Genomic DNA, 18,930 nt, shown 5'->3' on the forward strand with positions numbered 1-18,930 from the left:
TGAGCAGTAAAGAAAACCACCAATTTAATCTATGGACAAAAAAGATACTGAGAGATACTGAAATGAATGTACTGAATGCTTTGAATACCACAAACTTCCGCTTCTAACCATCTGCCACCAACAACCACATTTTTACACTTATCAACCGATCCTTATACATCACACAATTGGACTGTTTAAGTCTCTGGACACATCAATGAATGGTGATTGGATAAACTAAACCGGCATGAAAAAGTAGAGGAGTGGAGCAAATATGTGATCTAAATTTAGCCAATGGGTGGAGCTAATCCTCTTTGGTAGAATTATCTGGCTGTGGGATTAGACAGCTTTACCTCTGTACAGGGCATCACCTACCCATGATTATGACTTTAAACCAACTAGATTTGAGACAGTATTGCATTTATATTACCTAGCAAACAGTGTGTGGCAAGTAATGCTAGCATGTTCTAAATAAAATACACCCGTTTTGTTCCATTCCTGCTGAGCAGTGTTGCTGTGAATAGATTTACCTTCAAGTTGAATTTGCAGTTCACAAATCCAAGCCAAGCCTAAATGATTTCATCAATGTCAAATCCTCTAGTCCTTGCACAAGGGGAAGAGGGTGGCCTTAATGATTTGCTATAGTAGGCTAAAAATACTGTAGGTTGTAATAGTTAAAGTATGCAACAGTCAACTTTGCTCAAATCAGGCCTATGTTCAAGCTCAAGTATATCAATTTGAAACATTTGACACGGGAGCACAATAGAGTTACAATACAAAGATGTATGTAGGGCAAGGAAGAGATAAAATATAAGGAAAGATGGTATAAGGGGACAAAAATGTGTGACTGATCGGTGTGATGCAACTCATTCACAACCCATATTTCAATAATTGCCCGTTCCAAAGTGTTTATTCCTTTTATACAACACTAGTTTGCCAGTAGTAACATGCTTATTATCCATTTAGTGTTATGTTATCATATGTTATAACAGTAACAAGCAGTTTTGCACTTATCAGAGCTAAAAATCGTTCTCTCTTGTAAGTTAAAAGTAAAAAATGTTGCAGTTTGTGATATTACCAAGAACCTCTAAAAGCCCTACATTGTAACCCACTGGTACATATTAATCACTCACAGAAGAAGACAAGAACATCTTGAGCACACTAGCAATGGAAGTCTTATTTTATTTCTGTACTGTTGTAAAGTTCAGTGTTCTGCATAGAACAGAGAGTATTATTCAGCCTGCAAGCTCCAGGCACAGAGAGATTCTCTAGAGTTGAGCTGATTGTGGTGGGATAGGGGTGGAGGGGGGATGGGGTGGTTGTAAGATTGCATCGTAATCCGCTGGTCTGTCCCATCATTTTGTGCTAAACTGACAAGGATTGCCTTCAAAAATTCTTTATCCTGGAATTATTCTACCTTTTTTTATAGAAATAGTTTAGTATCCAAAAAATTTTCATTCTGGTAAGTTTTAATATCTGTTCGTTCTTCGATACTAAAGACTGAAAACAACAATTTGTTGCATTTTTTTATTTCAGTATTAAAAGTGTCTTGTGGTCGATGCAAAGTCATACTGCTCCACAAAACATATGTGTGAACTTTTGTTTAGTGATGTCTCTATAGTAAATGTGGAAAATGAAAATGTGGAGTTGTATTAGTAGATTTCGAATACTGTTGATTTTTTTTTTTATGGCTTTAAAAAAAAATCTAAATATCAACAATGTTTGAAATAATGTACGCAATCAAACATAATGTAAGCCAGACAAATACAATAATCCGTATTTATAGTATAGTAAATGCAGAATGTAATCATATAGAGGTTATGCCTGGTATAAATAGTGCATATTTAAAAAATATTTAAAATATAATTATATCACACTGGTGCTTCCCAAGTTGTGGAAGCATTTTGCTAAATTGACAGACATGTTATATATTTCATTGGTGTCCATAGACAAGAGCAGTCTCTTTGCAGTGACCTGTAATAGGCTTAACCTACTCAAGCAAATTTCAGTCAGAAGCCATTATTTGTGGTATACTTGTATGTAAGGATTAAAACATGGCTCATGCTGTTGTTGGAGAATAATTATTGACAGAGCAATGTGATTCAGTTATTAGTACCATGGCAAACTTTATTTGTATAAGTGCTTTGTATTCTATTTCTGCCACAACAATCGTTTTATTCTTCATTAAAGAATTTCACATATTTCATGTTTTCTGTTTTGAGTTGCATTTAATGCTGTGTGAGAACTGTGCTGTAGAACACAATACTATTAGACCTAACATTTAATCAACTGTCAACAGTCATCAGTTAGAGAGAAACAAATAATTTGTTGTGGCAGAAAACCTAAAGCTGCAGCTTTAGCTGACTAGAAGCTTTGGAACTGGAGACTCCTTTCCTAAATGTTAATAATAAAATAGCTCCTTACAGGATTCTTCACTACAGCAATGTTTATACCCTGTAATAATGTAATAAATTACTGTTACAATTAATCAACACATTCTGACCAGTTAGATTAAATTTTCATAGAACGTATTATAAAATGTATTATAACACACTTAAATGTCTATACTGGCTCTAGTGTTATTCAGGGCAATAATGTAAGTCTGAAATACCATCTGGAATTGCAATGACAGATTCAAAACCAGAGACACACAAGCTACATGCTGAAAGCAGGGGATTTTGGTTCATAATCCCTTTTCATCTGTCACATCTGTAGTGTGGCATTAGACAGACCTGCTGGTATATGTGACTCTGGTAAATTACAATAAAATGTGACACAACTTTCCAAAGTCACAACTGAATTAGATTTATAAACTACTACTGGTATATTTCTCAGGCATTTTCTTTTACCTCATCATTGACTATCATCAGCATCATTATTTCCATTTCCTGTACTCTATTCCATTTTGTACTCTGGATCACCAAGCAAAATTAAATTCCCCACAGTGCAGATGGGTCAGATCACAGCTCCTGACACCATTCTTAACCATTAAACAAATTTTAAAAACATTTTAATTTCCCACTGAGGAACTGCATTTCTTTCATGACCATCTTGCTGCACTTTTTTCCACAGAAATCAAAAGGATGTATTGTTGTATATATAAAATCAAAACAAAACTAATCACATTGTAATTTTTGTGCAAAGAATAATTAATTATTTTCATTTTTATAAATATGAAAATAATTCTGGGTGACAGAATTAATGCTATTTTTTTGTTCCTGTTTATAAGATTAGTGGGTCTACAAAACAGCCTTTTTTTTTTAAAAAAAAAGGCTGTTTTTTTTTTAATTAGTAGTTCCTTTGATTTTTCTTTTTTATTATTAGTAGTTCATTCATTTTGGATAAAAAAGTATATATATATATATATATATATATATATATATATATATATATATATATATATATATATATATAGTGGGTTTTTTTTAATTATTATTTTATTTTTTGTATTTCTGCACACAGACTAAAATGTCATTGTATTTTTGGACAGAACGTAACAAGGCATTATTTGTGTTTCATCATGAAAACAATGCAGATATTTTGCCCACAATCCCCTGTAATGTATCTTTGTATGTTTATATCCAAACGCTTGTAAAATTTTTACTGTTCAATTATGTCCAGGTTTTTATAAAGTTGAAGATTATACTCATTTATATATACAAATAACCAATTCATTGACACATTTAAAAACCAATTCCTATTCCCATATAAACTTGGCTCTAAACAGTGCTGTTGAATTGCTGATTCTGATTGGTCTGAAATTTCTGTAATAGCTGCAGTAGTCATAGTAGTAATAGTCATAGCCAGCAGTGAGTATGCTTTTGGGTTTTTTAATGCATTCCTTCAACATTTCTATCTCATAATTTCTATACTAAAATTTCACAGAGAGACTTGCATGGCAGACACGCCACATAAACACATTAAAAGGTGCATAGTAGTTGATATAGTGATATTTGCTGTGAGAGGATTTTAATGTAACTTTTTAGAAGAAGTCTTCAGTGACAGTGTTTTGTCATCGTTAAAGGTAAAGCTGCTCTTTTGGTTTCTGACATAAAACACTTAATGGACCACATTGCACCACCCAATTATGGATCATTTTCCTGCTACTTCCTGTCATGTTTTAGTCTTTACATAATGAGGCTATGATAAATATTATCAATAAAGCATAGAGTTTAAACTGGATCTGTATTCTGTGCAAATCCAAACGCTCTCTGTTCCATGTAAGTGTTTAATATATACAGTATATAACAAAATGTTTGAACCATTTCTGTGTGTAGTATAATATTTGAACATGCTCCTGAGCAGTAAGATGATGCTCTAAAGTGGCACCACATTACCAAATGAAATAGATTATTTTTCAATTGTACTTCCATATTTGATTTCTTATTGTACTTACTAATACTCTCTCTCTTTTTTGAATAACTTTCAAAGAGAAGTAGTTAACTGTCACAATTGACTATATTGTGGAACCGCAGATCCCAGCAGGAAATCCATAAATAGGATACTGTCATCACAACTGGCATCTGGAACAGTGATTCAGAATTCAAACAAAGTGCCTTCTGAGGATTATGCTACTATAGCCAGCTGTGATTTGGAGAATACTAAGGCAATTCTAAAAGTGTGGGTAAAATGGACAGCCATTACCAAAACAAAATGCAAGACCATGAAAGAGAAAGACAGCACACCTATGAAGAGGAAGGTGAGGATGGTTACCCCTACCATTCTGACTATCCTGCCCAAGAGGAAGATGCGGCCAGTGATGCCACTGAAGGACAGGATGAGGACGATCAGATGTATGAAGGGGAATATCAAGGCATTCCTCACCCAGACGAAATCAAGGAGGCGCGGCGAGCTGCCCGTCGGGAGGCCAGGTTGAAGGCAAAGTTGGCCACCTTGCAGAATGAGGAAACACTGGCTGAGCAGTACGAGAATATTATGGAGGACTGTGGCCATGGGCGCTTTCAATGGACCCTTTTCATCGTGCTTGGCCTGGCACTCATGGCTGATGGTGTGGAGTGTTTTGTAGTGGCCTTTGCTTTGCCGAGTGCAGAGAAGGACATGTGCCTCTCCAATGCCAGCAAGGGAATGCTGGGTAAGTGAAAAATCTGAATTTTCAGTTTCCAGGACTTTTCTAAAATATTTTTACGTACATACACTGAAACAGACACACACCAATGTCCAATGACTAGTTAATATCCAAAATATCACCAGGTAGGTGATTATATGTGATCGTGAACTATAAGAACAATTTGAGACTATTAAAACCCCTCTATTCTATCATAATATTAATACAGTATCCCCCGTTTATCACAGTGGTTACAAAACAGCCAGCAATAAACAATAAATGGACGCCACCCCCAAAATGCTGATTTATGTATACAGTTCTGTACTGTATTTACATTTTACTTAAAATTCTTTATTGATACATTTAGAAATTATTTTAACATAAAACTCCATAAAACAATTCCCTATATGTTTTTTTGGTCTATCGTGCAATCCGCGAGAGACCAGGAAAATCAGAGAAACAAATTTGTTATGTGGCGAATGCAATTACGCGATAAACCGGGGCGCCAGATTCGAACCGCGTTAAAGCGGGGAAAGTTAGACAGTAAACGATGCATTTCCAAGGGTTTTTAAATCTTTCAAAACCTTAAATACATTTTGCAATAATTTGCAATAATCAAATTGCATTCTGTGAAGGAAACAACATCAAAGTTGTTTTTAAACATCGAGGTATTCAACCAGAGTTAGCATGTTTACTAGCTTTAGTATCAGCACTCAGTGTCATCACATCATTAAATCATTTTACTGACTATAAACATGTCAAATATTCTGATTTATGTGAGTGCATTTGCAGTGTGTTTTTGTATGTTTGTTTCAACCCAACCTAAACCACTATAAGAAAAATGACATTTAGCTGAAAGGAGAGTATCTGGCTGCACTGGGTGTTTGACAATTTCAGGCTGAGATAAAGGTGACGTGAAAACATTTTCTAAAAAACGGCTGAGAAGCAGCCATCCAATGTACAGAAAAAAATCAACTATTGCACCTTTAAACTATAAAATGTGAACAACCCCATAATTTCCAGTTTATAACTGAATTGTTTACAGCACCATATTGTTGCAGGGGTTGTTTGAATGAAGCTTGGTGACACATGCTCTTTGCTACTCTATTGCTCAATGCAGTTTGTGGAATCTAGTTTGCTCGAAGTTGTGGAACATAATATGATAACATTGACATATCACAGCGAGAATAAGATCTGAAACGGAACTGCAATGAAAAGCAAAGGAAGTTTACAGATTTAAAGGTCTATCAAACTGCAAGGTCACATCATTCCAGGGAGAGTTTAATCCAGCAAGGAGTTTACATTCTGGACATATGCCTCATCTAATAGTGAACCTCATTAAATCATTAGCACTCTGTGTGTGGTAAAACAGAAGGAGGCAGGTGTAGAAGTCAGAGTGCAATAATAAGACCCTGTTTGATTTAGATGCATACAGTATATACATATTTGTGATTATATTTAGAGGTGTAATGGAAAAGGCAAATGGCAGCTGTATGTGTTTAGTCTTTAACTATAGTCAGATTGAAATATGAGGTGGGAGTGCCTTAAACCATTACACTTTTTTTAGCAGTGTCAGAATGCTTTGATTGAATTTATCTTAAATAGAGATGCCCTGTCTGTGATTTTTTACAACAAATTTAGCTAGTTCTATGTTTAAAAATATGTAGTACATGCAGTCTAATTAAAACCAACAATGACCGAAAGGTTACTAAGGATAAACACCCAGTGCAGCCAGATAACTCTCCTTTCAGCTAAAAGTGTTATGGTTTAAGGCACTCCCACCTCATATTTCAATCTGACTATAGTTAAAGACTAAACACATACAGCTGCCAATTGCCAATTGATATATATTGATATATATATATATATTAGTGGCGGCCCGTGCATTTGGTACCTGGGCCTTCAGTGACGACTTACCCGACTTAATCCACCTCTTAACACCACCACTATCACGTCGCAGTTATAGAAACCATCAATACAATACAATAACGCAATGTAACAACGCATGGCATAACAGAGAGAGAGTCATTTCCCATATAAAGGGTGAATACCATTTTACTAAAGCAAGAAACCCAGTTAAGACTCCAAACCTCTACACTACAACCACAACTGTGCACCTACATCATCTGGAGCAGTTAAGGATCAATATTTGTCTAATAACATGACAAAGACATAAAAATGTAAATAAAATACAACCTACTCACCAGAGATAGAGACTTAGGTAAAAAGGCCAACAGTACAGACTTTGAAGGTCCTGGGCAGATTAGATTGACATGGCAGCACATAGAGGCTGAAATCTGATTGGACAAAAAAATCTATCTATCTATCTATCTATCTATCTATCTATCTATCTATCTATCTATCTATCTATCTATCTATCTATCTATCTATCTATCTATCTATCTATATCTATATACAGTATGTGTGTGCGTGCTACCGTGCAGTATTTACTGTACACATCACAGCAGAATATCTCTGGAGCACTATGTTGAGAGCACTATCTTACAAACTGACCTAATAACACAGCGTAGATAAAAGCACCCTAAAAACCATCACTGTGAACTTCTGAGTGCTCTAATGCTACAACGATGGACAGATGGTACAGTTCAAGAGTAAAGAATCAAGTTTTTTTTTTGTCTGGGCTCTTAGGGGTGAAAGTTAATGGGTGTGTCACAACTGCAGTGAAAGCAGAGTAATGACGAGTGCAGAGGCCAGATGAAGGGAGAGAGGGAGAAGAAGAGGTAGAGAGGTGAGGAGAAGTAGAAATGGAGCAGAACTGCATTAGTAACCCTTCTTTCGCTCACAGTGCTTGGCTCAAACATTAGGGCAAAGGACAAAGAAAATTATTTCATGTGCACATAATCACACACTTTCTCCAAAATGTGTCTCAGCATCTCAAACTGACTTGTGTGTCAAAATGCTATCTATATATTATAGCAACCATATTCTGGATCAATTCTGGTGTCATTCCACACAAAGTGTACAATGTTGATCTGGGAAATAAGATACAGTATTTATGAGCAATCAGTTTATTTAAGCATTTATTTTGGTGATGCTAAATTAGAGACTTTTTGCATTTATTATTACTAATACTAATATTAGCCTTGTAGTTCTAACAAACATAAATTAGACACAGACCGACTCTGATTGATTGACTACATTAGGAATCTCAGTATATTTTCTATTTGGACATTTATAATTGCTGTGTAGTTTAGAAAATTATAGTGCACAATCAAGGCCTCCAAATTTCCACGAACAGCGAGAAAAATATGTGGAAGTAGTGAGACCTCTAGTGGTTAAAAAGTACCTTTTTCCTTTATCAATTCATAAAGATTTATATTTCAAAACTGGGCTGTCCCCTGAGAATCTCTCACCACAGTGAAGGAGAATTCAGAGAGAAATAGGATAGTGTTTTTTTTATTTATCCTCAGCGGCAGATAATAGAAGCAGTGTGCTCTAGAAATGGATATATTCTGCACCAGATTATTCCAATGAATGCAGAAATGCTCAGTAATCTTACCATGCATGTGAGAGAGCAAATTCTCAGCCTATAAACCTATTTCACCTTCATGTTGGAGCTGTATCACTGTAACATCATAGCTGTGTGGTGAACGTTAAACTTAGAACAATTTGATTTGTATTAAAATCAATTCATTATAAAAATAAGAATAAGACGTTGTATTTTGCAAGAAGCAAAGATTGGACAGAAAATGTATTTCGGCTAATTGACTATATTCATCTGAATAGGTTTCTATCCTGCACTTTTAAATGCTATTTCTTTCAGGGTTTTATTTATATTTAAGTAAATTACATATATGGTTCATCCTTCAATCCTTATGAATTTGAGTATTTTTTTTTTTTTTTTTTTTTTTTTTTATGAAGACCATAAAAGTCACTTTAAATTATGTGCTGCAAATGTACTTTGTGTGTGGATATATGTGTGGTGTATGCAGGTCTGATCGTGTATGTGGGGATGATGCTGGGAGCTGTAGTCTGGGGTGGTCTGGCTGATAAACTGGGACGTCGTCATTGTCTTATCAAAGCTCTGGCTATCAACTGCATCTTCTCTTTCCTCTCCTCGTTCTCCCAGGGCTACGGATTCTTCCTCTTCTGCAGACTCTGCTCAGGAATTGGGTAAAGCAAGCTTTTCTTAAAATTTGCAGAGATTTTAATAATCATATAATACGAGACATATACACTGGTGTGCAACATTAGGCAGTGAAAGTACAAATGAAGAGACATTTATCTTTTTATCTTAAAAACAATAAATATCACAATCAGTTGTCAGTGGATTCTTCACATATTTTTCCTAACAGCATTTATTCACAGAGCTTCTTCCAATTAAATATGGGTAAACAAGCATGTCAGTGATATACAGTATAATGTGGCATAATGATCATATAAAGTAGATAAGTTTAGGTGTGCAGTGGAAAGGGCTGTACAAAAACATTAAAATGAACACTTTCTGTTTAATAACAAAATAATTGTTTGTATTAATATGATGATATATGATAATTTGATAATTATACAGTTTAAAATAAGACATATTGATCTGAAAAAAATTGACAGGACGAAAGTTTTTGTTTCGACTTGTAGGGTGTTGGCTTGTAGGGTCTGGCTGTTACTTTAATATATCACAAAAACTCAAAATGTCTGCACATTCAGTGTTCAACAGATTTCCTACCAGATTTCCTACCAAACTATGGGATCAACTGGATTATCATTTATATTATGCTTATTCAAAATACTTGCTCATTTTCACTACAGAATAGGTGGCTCCATCCCCATTGTGTACACATACTTTGCTGAGTTCCTGCAGATGGATAAACGAGGCGAGCACCTGAGCTGGCTGTGTCTGTTCTGGATGCTTGGAGGCTTGTACGCTTCCTTCAGCGCCTGGGGAATCATCCCTCATTATGGTAATAACAGTATTAACCTTTAGCATCTTTATGCTAATCAACACCACGATGATAAAGACCATAATTATCATTTTGAAAATCAGAGGGCAAGGCTGGAAGCACCCGTTTAGGTGGAGGGGATGTAAATATGAATATGAGAATGTGAATAGCGATATAATCCCTGATTATATTAGAGTACTGAAATGGATGCTTTACACACTTCTTATTTTATACCACAATAATGTGGTTTGTTCAATCTGTTAGAATGAGTTGATTAGCTTTCAAAAGTACATCATAATATATTAAAGCAATTCTTCATCACACAATATTGTTTCTATACAAATCACATACACAGGTACTCTTATGGAGGATGCTGCATTTAAAGAGATTAAAACCATGTATAATCATCAATATGGTGAGGCTTTTACTGAAGATAGGTAGTTGAACGTCTCAATGTTATTAGTAACCTCAAGATGGAGAGGAAAAGAGGCTGATAATGGAATGATGGTTTGAAAACATGTAGTGATTGCAAAAATGTGTTTTGTCCATGTTCAATAAAATTAAATGTAACTATAAATGGATAAGAAAAACAATGATGTCCCCAATTATTTTAATAAATAATGAAATTTTGGTCAAATTTGGTTTGGTAAAAAGAAATAAAGGAAATTTTTTAGTGGAAGATAATCACGCTGGGTTAGTAACAGGAACTCCATCACACCACTATGTTATTTATTACTTTCCTACAATGACATTTCCCATAATGTTGTAATCTTATAAAACTCCTTATTTATTTATTGTCCATTTGTAAACCCAGGTTCTTTTATTCTAGTATAAATATTCAGCCTTAGTCCCCAAATTTCTTTGGACTGACTAAACCTAATTGTTCGCTGTTAGCTTGGTATTAAACATATATTGAAACTAATACTACTGAAGTCTTTGTCATTTTAGTTTAATTTTAAATCAAGTTTTAATAGTTTTACATCATACAAACAAACTCATTATACCTTCATTCTCTTGGTGTTCTTGCTTGAATAGCAGGAATAATATAACGGCACCTTTAGGGCAATATGATACTGTATCCAGACCTAACATATTAGATGTTATTATGGACCTGACACGAGATTTCCGTGTGTGTGTTGCAGGTTGGGGTTTCAGTATGGGCACAGAGTTCCAGTTCCACAGCTGGAGAGTGTTTGTGTTGGTGTGTTTTTTGCCCACAGTGGCTGCTCTTGCAGGACTCGTGTTTATGCCTGAGAGCCCACGTTACCTCCTGGAGGTAATTCTAATCAGGTTCTATTTGCAGAGTAGAAAATAATTCAGATTGGTAGTGAATCTTTGCCATACATTGTTGTGCAAACCCCAAAACAAACATGGTGTGGATTATCTTCTCATTACATTAGTCATTTTTTTACTTCCCACAGTGATGATTTCACACCCGGAGTGCTGATTTAACACATTTATTTATGTCTAATTGGAGAAATATGTAAACAATGTAGAGAGTTCATTCTACTCTAAGGATTTTGTTGTGTACCAGTATTCCCAGGTAAACCAATTTTAGGATTTAGATGATATGCATCAATCTCACTGGGCCACCAGGCTGCCCAATTGTTCATTAGGTTGGATATTAGGGGAAAAAATGCTTTTATTGATCCAACACTGCTGACCTTCTTTTATAGCCTTGGAGAACAAATTTGAGCACTTTTGTTTTTATACACATACACATAAGACTTAATGAAGCCAAGCTTTGTATATTTGTATAAGCCTTGTATATTGTATATTTATATATATATATATATATATATATATATATATATATATATATATATATATAAATAAAAATCTAATCATAAATGACTTTAATTTCTATCCTTCATTCCTTCCTTTATAGCCATGTAAATATCTGCAACACCACTGAGTGAATGCCCTGAACCTTCTGTGTAAACTGTACACGCACATGTTTTCAGAATTCAAGGCATGACGAGGCCTGGATGATTCTGCGCCGTGTCCATGACACCAACTGGAGGGCAAAAGGTGAACCAGAGAGAGTGTTTCAGGTGTGTGTGGACCACAACATAACGTCAGGTTTATATCACAGAACAATGCACCTCCTTGTTTTATCTCACATGACTATTTGCACCTGTTCCACATTTATGGTTAATTAGTCTCACTTTAGTGTCACTCACCACATTTCGTCTCATGTTTGCCTTTTCATGGTTGGAGTTTCTAGTTGTTGCTGTCATTCGAAATTCCATGTTTCAGGCTATGATCCTCAGTTTCTTGTCATGTTATTTAGAGATTTTTTTGTGTTTTTCACTTGCACTATAAATAAAGGTCTATGATTGCATCTGTTTCTTGCAATACGTGACACATAGGCTAAATCTGAGATTAATAATATCTAAAGCTCAAATTGATTTCAATATGTTGGACTAGAAATCCAAAACTATAAAACTTTCAGTTTTAGAGGCAGACAACTCAATGTGAAACTACCCACACACAAACTCATATAGATCAGTGTATATCTGCATTTATTTTCCCAGTCGAATATCAGGTTTGCTAACAATCAGCACTTCATCATGTTGATTGTATTCAAATAAAAATGATAACTTGGTTTCTCTGTTTGTCAGGTTTCCCAGTTCAAGAGTCCACAAACTCAGGAGGACGATTTCATTGAGATTCAGAGCGAGACTGGCACGGCCTTCCAAAGATTCATGGTCAGACAAATGACCCTGGTCAAGCAGGTATCATGTGAATCAAGCTTAAATCAGGACTTCACATACATCCTGACTATACAACCGCTAAAGTGATTTGTTACTTTATTTCTTTTTAAAGGTGATGAAGAACTTAATGTCACTTGCCACCCCTAAACTGAGACTCCACGGACTGTTCATAGCCATTGTCTGGTTTACGATGGGGTTTGGGTAAAAGTTTTTCACCTGCACTACATAGCAAGGACATAATGCATCACTGTTCTACAAGTCATTGCAGGATTATACAAATCTAATGACTTCTCTTTGTGTTTTTGTATTTCCATTTGCACTGTAGCTATTACGGCCTTTCAGTGTGGTTTCCTGACCAGATAAAACACATGCAGTATGAAGAGTACAAGCCAAAGGTCCAGATGTTTTCCAATGATAAGATTGAACACTTTCACTTCAATTTTTCTTTGAAGAACCAAATTCACAATGAGGGCCATTATGTCAGTGACTGGTACATTTCTTTTTATTATTATTATTATTTCTTTTTATCGATTTTTCCATAGAACAAGCTACACAGAGAACAGACAACCATATAAAATTAATAATATTAATATAAAGCTTATAATTATAATAATAATAAATTATAATAATAAATAATAATTTAGAAACTAATAAGTAATTAGAATTAACTAGGAATTAATATGGCTAAAAAACACAGCTTAGAAACTGTGTCCTGAAGATTTGAAACCTAACCCTAGTCAAAATCTCTGTGAGGATAAATATGTATGACTAAGTTCTGACACTGGAGACTCCTTCCAGTAAATTAATAAATAAACCCTTTACAGAAATTCTCAGACTTTTTTTTGTAAATTAAACACATTTATACGCATCTTTACATTTATTTATTATTTGAGTTTAGCTGTAAATTAACTTAACAGTTTGTTAAGTTGACTAAGCATATTATTTTTAATGATCATTCCCTGATTATTTGTTTCTGTGTGCTGGACAGGTTTATTGGCATAGAGATGACAAATGTGAGGTTTAAACATGCCCTTTTTGAAGACTGTTACTTTGAGGACATCAAGTCAACAGACACTTTGTTTGAGAACTGCACCATCGTAAACACTGTTTTCTACAACACGGGTATTTCAGCTCAAAGCAGGAAAATCATTTCTAATTGCACCAGCCAAATTTATTACAGTTGCTTGCTAATTATATCAGTTTTATTGCTGTGTTTTTCACAGATTTATGGCCTGATTCCAAGTTTGTCGACTGCAACTTCATCAATGTCACATTTTTTCATCCCAAAGGCGGCTGCCATCTTAACTTTCAGGAGGAAAACGACATCCTGATTTATTTAGTCAGCTTTTTGGGCAGCTTGTCTGTGCTACCAGGCAACATCATTGCAGGCCTCCTGATGGATAAAATAGGACGAATTAAAATAATAGGTGAATATACTCACTGTCATCTTTTTTATTGTGTTGTAACTAAATATAAATAATATTAGCAATTATCAAAATGTTGGAATTTCTATTTATTTTTTATTATATATTGTATCCATTTATTTATTATTGTTTTCTGTTATTTATAACGTTTAACTTTAGTAAAAAAATATAAACATAAAAATGACCAAATTTGTTGAAAAAAGAACACCACCATTTAGCATAATATATTGTGTGTGTGTGTGTGTGTGTGTGTGTGTGTGTGTGTGTGTGTGTGTGTGTGTGTGTGTGTGGTCACAGGTAGCTCCATGCTGGTGTCCTCTGGCTGTACTTTTTTCCTCTACCTCTGTTTCAATGCCGGTGCTGTTATCAGCATCCAGTGTCTGTTCTTCGCAGCATCTGCAGCTGCCTGGAATGGGATTGAAGTTATAACAGTTGAGCTTTATCCATCCTCTAAAAGGTAGAGCTGATTACACACACTATTTTATGAAGCATAAATACACATTGTCAACTTGATCATATTTCTCCACACTCTGGTGTTAGTCTGTAGATCCTGTCTGATTACTGTTGGCTTCTGTTTGTATTGTTGGGTGTGTTTTAATTAAATTAAGTTAAAATCATATACAGTCATATGCACATGGTGTTGGAGTGCAAGCAGATAGAGCTTGTCAGGTGCTGCTGGTTCAGTAAGGCACCTCCTTTTGGAGAATCTTTAGCATTTATTGTCAGTGCAATGAACTGTATGTAAATGATACAATCACACACTACAATACAGTAGGGGTATAATGGTACACAAAAGTCACGGTTAGGTACATACATCGGTTTTTAAGTCACGATTCTGTACAATTTCAGTTGGGGGGCAGAAACGCAAAACATAAGGTTACTTGTTTTTTATAAACAGAGTTTATTATTATTATTATTATTAACATTTGTGATCAACATTTGAATAGTTTACTTTTTTAAAGAATTTAAAATAAAATACATGCTTGGTTAAATTAAATCTATAATAATATATACAATGTTACAAAAGGTTCCCTGGTGGTCTAGTGGTTAGGATGCGGTGCTCTCGCCACTGCGGCCGGGTTTGATCCCCGGTCAGGGAACCAGCCCCAGCCATTAGGGTTGCACAAGCCTTAGTGCCGGTCCCAAGCCCAGATAAATGGGGAAGGTTGCGTTAGCAAGAGCATCCAGCGTAAAAACATGTGCCAAATCAAACATGCGGATGGTCCTGTGTAACGACCCCTAATGAGAGAAACCGAAAGAAAGTTTATGTACAATGTTATAAAAAATTAAATAGAATAAATCAAATTAATGCAACACACTTTTTATTATATTGATTAAATTAAATTATATTGGCACAAATTGAATTGATTAAATCAAATTAAATAAATGGACAAAATTTATTAGAAAGTTTACAATTGTTAGACCGCATTTGGGTAATACAGATTGTCAGGATTTTCTATTTTTAAGAGAAATTCTTGAAGCTAATGCTATGGAATCTTTAGCATTTTCATGCATGCACAAAATACAAAAGCCACAATGACACTGCACTAACTCTAGTTTCTTTTTTATACCACATGGTGAAACAAATCAAAGGTCTCCACAGGCCAACTTTTTCCCACAAGTTTGGGCATCTCTGCAATATACAATCATCAATAAATTTTATATTACATTTCTTCCATTTAACAATATTTCATAAAGCATAATAAAACTATGAAGAGTTTTGACATTGGACTTCTTTGAACATTTAAAGGATTTGGCATGGGGGAGTTGGTGTTAGATCTATGATGTTCTATGAATCTCAGATGTTGAGCTATTTTATGAGTTGCTCAGTAGCTCCTGGTTCCACAACGTCAACTGACTGTGAAAGGACATTACTCATAATCTCACATTCTGGTTCTCATGGTAGTTTTTGTCTCTCTGTTTTTTTGTATTGTTTTTAAGAATTACAATCACACTCTTGATGTCACCCAAATGAGGATGGGTTCCCCTTTTGAGTCTGGTTCCTCTCAGGGTTTCTTTCTCATACTGTCTAGGTTTTTCCTTGCTACAGACACCCCAGGCTGCTCATCAGGGATAAACACACATATTTCCCTTGAATACTTTTTTTTTCTAGAATTATTACATTCTGTAAACCTGCTTTAATACAATATCCATTGTGAAAAACACTATAAAATAAACTTGAGCTTGAAAGCGAACAGTTTCTATGTACAGTATAGTTACTACAAAGATCATTTCATATAAATCTCTCTTTTTTTTTTTTTATGTGTGTTTCCTTTACAATTTTATCTCTGCAGAGCGACTGCCTTTGGTGTACTAAATGGCCTGTGCAAGTTCGCGGCTATCATTAGCACCTTCATCTTCTCCAAGTTTGTTGGAATTACTAAGATTGTCCCCATCTTACTGTCCTTCTCAGCCCTGGCGTGTGGAGGCCTCCTCACGTTCAAGCTTCCTGAGACACGTGAAGTCATTCTGCAATAAGCAACAAAAACAGCTATTATAAAGTTTGTATAAAAAGCCAAACTTTAGAAGGCCTCATAGGAGTGCTCTGGTCCACCTGGAATCTGGACTTTCTTACAGTTAGATTGGTGTAAAAGTGACATGATTGTGTATGTATTAATAATTATGTTTACCCTAGCTTACATTACACTATATGGCCAAAGGTTATGTAGCTTTTCCTCAGACTGTTGTCACAGTTTGGAAACATGTGATATAGAATGTCTTGTGTATACTGTAGCACTACATTTTTCCCTTAACTGGAATTCGGTTCCCCAAATCTGATTCAGCATGACGATTCCCCTGTCCATGAAGTCGGCTCAGTGAAGACATGGTTTGTCAAGTTTAAAGTGAAAGAACATGACGGTCTTGCACCGAGCCCTAAAACCAACCCTTTTAAACACTTTTGGGTTGAACTGGACGCTTTTTTAAAAATATATTTTGACAGACAGTTTATCTACATAGATTTTTAAGAATCCAGCCAAAGTGCAGAGCTGAGTAGAACGGAATCATTATATTTCAGCTACCATTGCAATGGATTATTAGTTTTGAGAAACAAACAACTTAACAAAAGACATATGTCTATGCACAGTAGCAGACTTGTTTTTGGCAACTGATCAGAACATAATTTACATTAAGGTGATGATTGAATAAAAAAACTTAAATAATGTACAATATAATGATGTGACTTTACATCATCTACTATTACTAGTAGTAACACTACAACAATTAAAATAAATAAATAAATAATCATTATAATCATAATAATCATAATAATTATAATACTGATTCATCAATTTGGATTTTTTTTTTCTGCACAAACTAACAACTTGCATGAAAGCTATGAATAACAAGGCTTTTCTGTTTATTATAATAAGTTTGTAAAAAAAAAAAAAAAAAAAAAAAATAGCTTAGCTTTACCAATTTTTCTGGAAATGTATCCACCCCTTTGACACTCATTTTCTGTTTATTCCGTCCTTTTTTACTAAAGACTGAGCAGTGTGTTGAGGTTTAAATATTCATAGACAACTTATTTTTTATAGAAAACATGAATCATTTACTTTTTCTGTATTCTTTTTTTTTTAGCTTCATTTCTTTTATTTCGTTCTTTCCCCCAGATTACAATATTACAATCCAGTAATGTTTTTTTTCTGTTCTGTGGGTGTGTTTCAAACCTGTTTATTAAAGTACCTGTATTGTTGCTGTAGTTTATATTTCGAGTATCTGTTGTGAACAACTAGATATCTATTTTATTGTGTATCATTATTGTGTTTCTTCTATTTGGATATTTTAGAATTAGGATTTTTTAGAAATGTCAGGTTATAAAAGCAGCAATTTCTCTGTAGGAATGAGGAATACACAAAGCTTGGTTTCCACTGCACATTTAAAACAAAAACAGCATCAATATTTTCATCCAGTGTGAATGACTGGACTGTTCGCTGTGCCAAGAGATGGAGTAAAAAAGTGAACACATCATAGCTTTAGTATACAACACACACATAACAGTTGATACAAATGCACATGATAATCCTACAATAATGCTTTCTTCATTCAACTATAACATCATTTCTATAGAATTTTAAAGAAAAAATAGTATGGCATATAGTTTATTTTATAGTATACTAATATTTTAGACAGTACTACACAATACATAGTATACCTTGTTTTTTATGCCTTTATAATTCATGCATTTTACATGTACATTACAGTACAACCATTTTATAACCAATGAATATCTCCTAATATCTAACACCAATATACTACAGTTCCTGTACAATATCCATAAACATTTTTTATTTACACTAACTTGTTCATATTCCTGACTTTAATGGTTTATAATAAATATGTAATGGATATTAAAGACGTATTACACCAGGATTTCACAAATGATTTGTCATGGAAAAGCCATTAAGAATTGACTGTAATACAGAAACATGTTAATGCATTATACTCCATGCGCAGATACTATGGTTTGTGTGGTGTGAGTGGAGTGAAATGCTGAACTGTAATTTTACATGTTTAAAAAATATATCGAAATACACGAGTACTATTATTTTTCAGACCTAAAATAAAACAGCATAAAAGTTTTCTCTTATTTTGTCTGTCTTTGTGTGTGTCCTTACAAAGAAAATAATTTCTGCTGGAATTCTACATCAAAATTATGCAGGTTTCCTTCAGGATTTTCAGCTCATTTTCCTGTAGGAATATAATTTACACAAATTATTTAATTTATTGTGATATAGAGTCCAATTCACAGCCAGATGTTTGCTTAAGCCTGGTGATCTACTCCATTTTCCTGCGTTAATTTATTAATGTTTTAATGTTTTATGGTGTGTGTGTGTGTGTGTGTGTGT

At 34.4% G+C, this 18,930-nt stretch overlaps 1 protein-coding gene across 3 annotated transcripts; it reads left to right on the top strand.

Moving 5' to 3' along the window:
* The first annotated feature begins 1,283 nt into the window (after positions 1 to 1,283).
* Positions 1,284 to 18,663, top strand: sv2ba (synaptic vesicle glycoprotein 2Ba). 3 transcript variants are annotated; one of them, XM_046858157.1, is made up of 13 exons: positions 1,284 to 1,441; positions 4,411 to 5,071; positions 8,998 to 9,178; positions 9,812 to 9,963; positions 11,085 to 11,218; positions 11,907 to 11,996; positions 12,567 to 12,680; positions 12,772 to 12,860; positions 12,985 to 13,149; positions 13,648 to 13,781; positions 13,883 to 14,086; positions 14,381 to 14,540; positions 16,378 to 18,663. In XM_046858157.1, exons 2-13 carry the CDS (start codon positions 4,609 to 4,611, stop codon positions 16,559 to 16,561), a joined length of 2,070 nt encoding a protein of 689 aa, XP_046714113.1. In that variant the 5' UTR covers positions 1,284 to 1,441; positions 4,411 to 4,608; the 3' UTR covers positions 16,562 to 18,663. The 3 variants fall into 3 exon arrangements, with proteins under 3 accessions (XP_046714113.1, XP_046714116.1, XP_046714114.1); XM_046858160.1 differs by having other exon boundaries at positions 1,285 to 1,441; positions 4,455 to 5,071; XM_046858158.1 differs by having other exon boundaries at positions 1,287 to 1,441; positions 4,416 to 5,071.
* Positions 18,664 to 18,930: the final 267 nt, after the last annotated feature.

The sequence above is a fragment of the Silurus meridionalis genome, chromosome 9 (genome assembly GCF_014805685.1).
Source record: "Silurus meridionalis isolate SWU-2019-XX chromosome 9, ASM1480568v1, whole genome shotgun sequence".
Taxonomy (NCBI): domain Eukaryota; kingdom Metazoa; phylum Chordata; class Actinopteri; order Siluriformes; family Siluridae; genus Silurus; species Silurus meridionalis.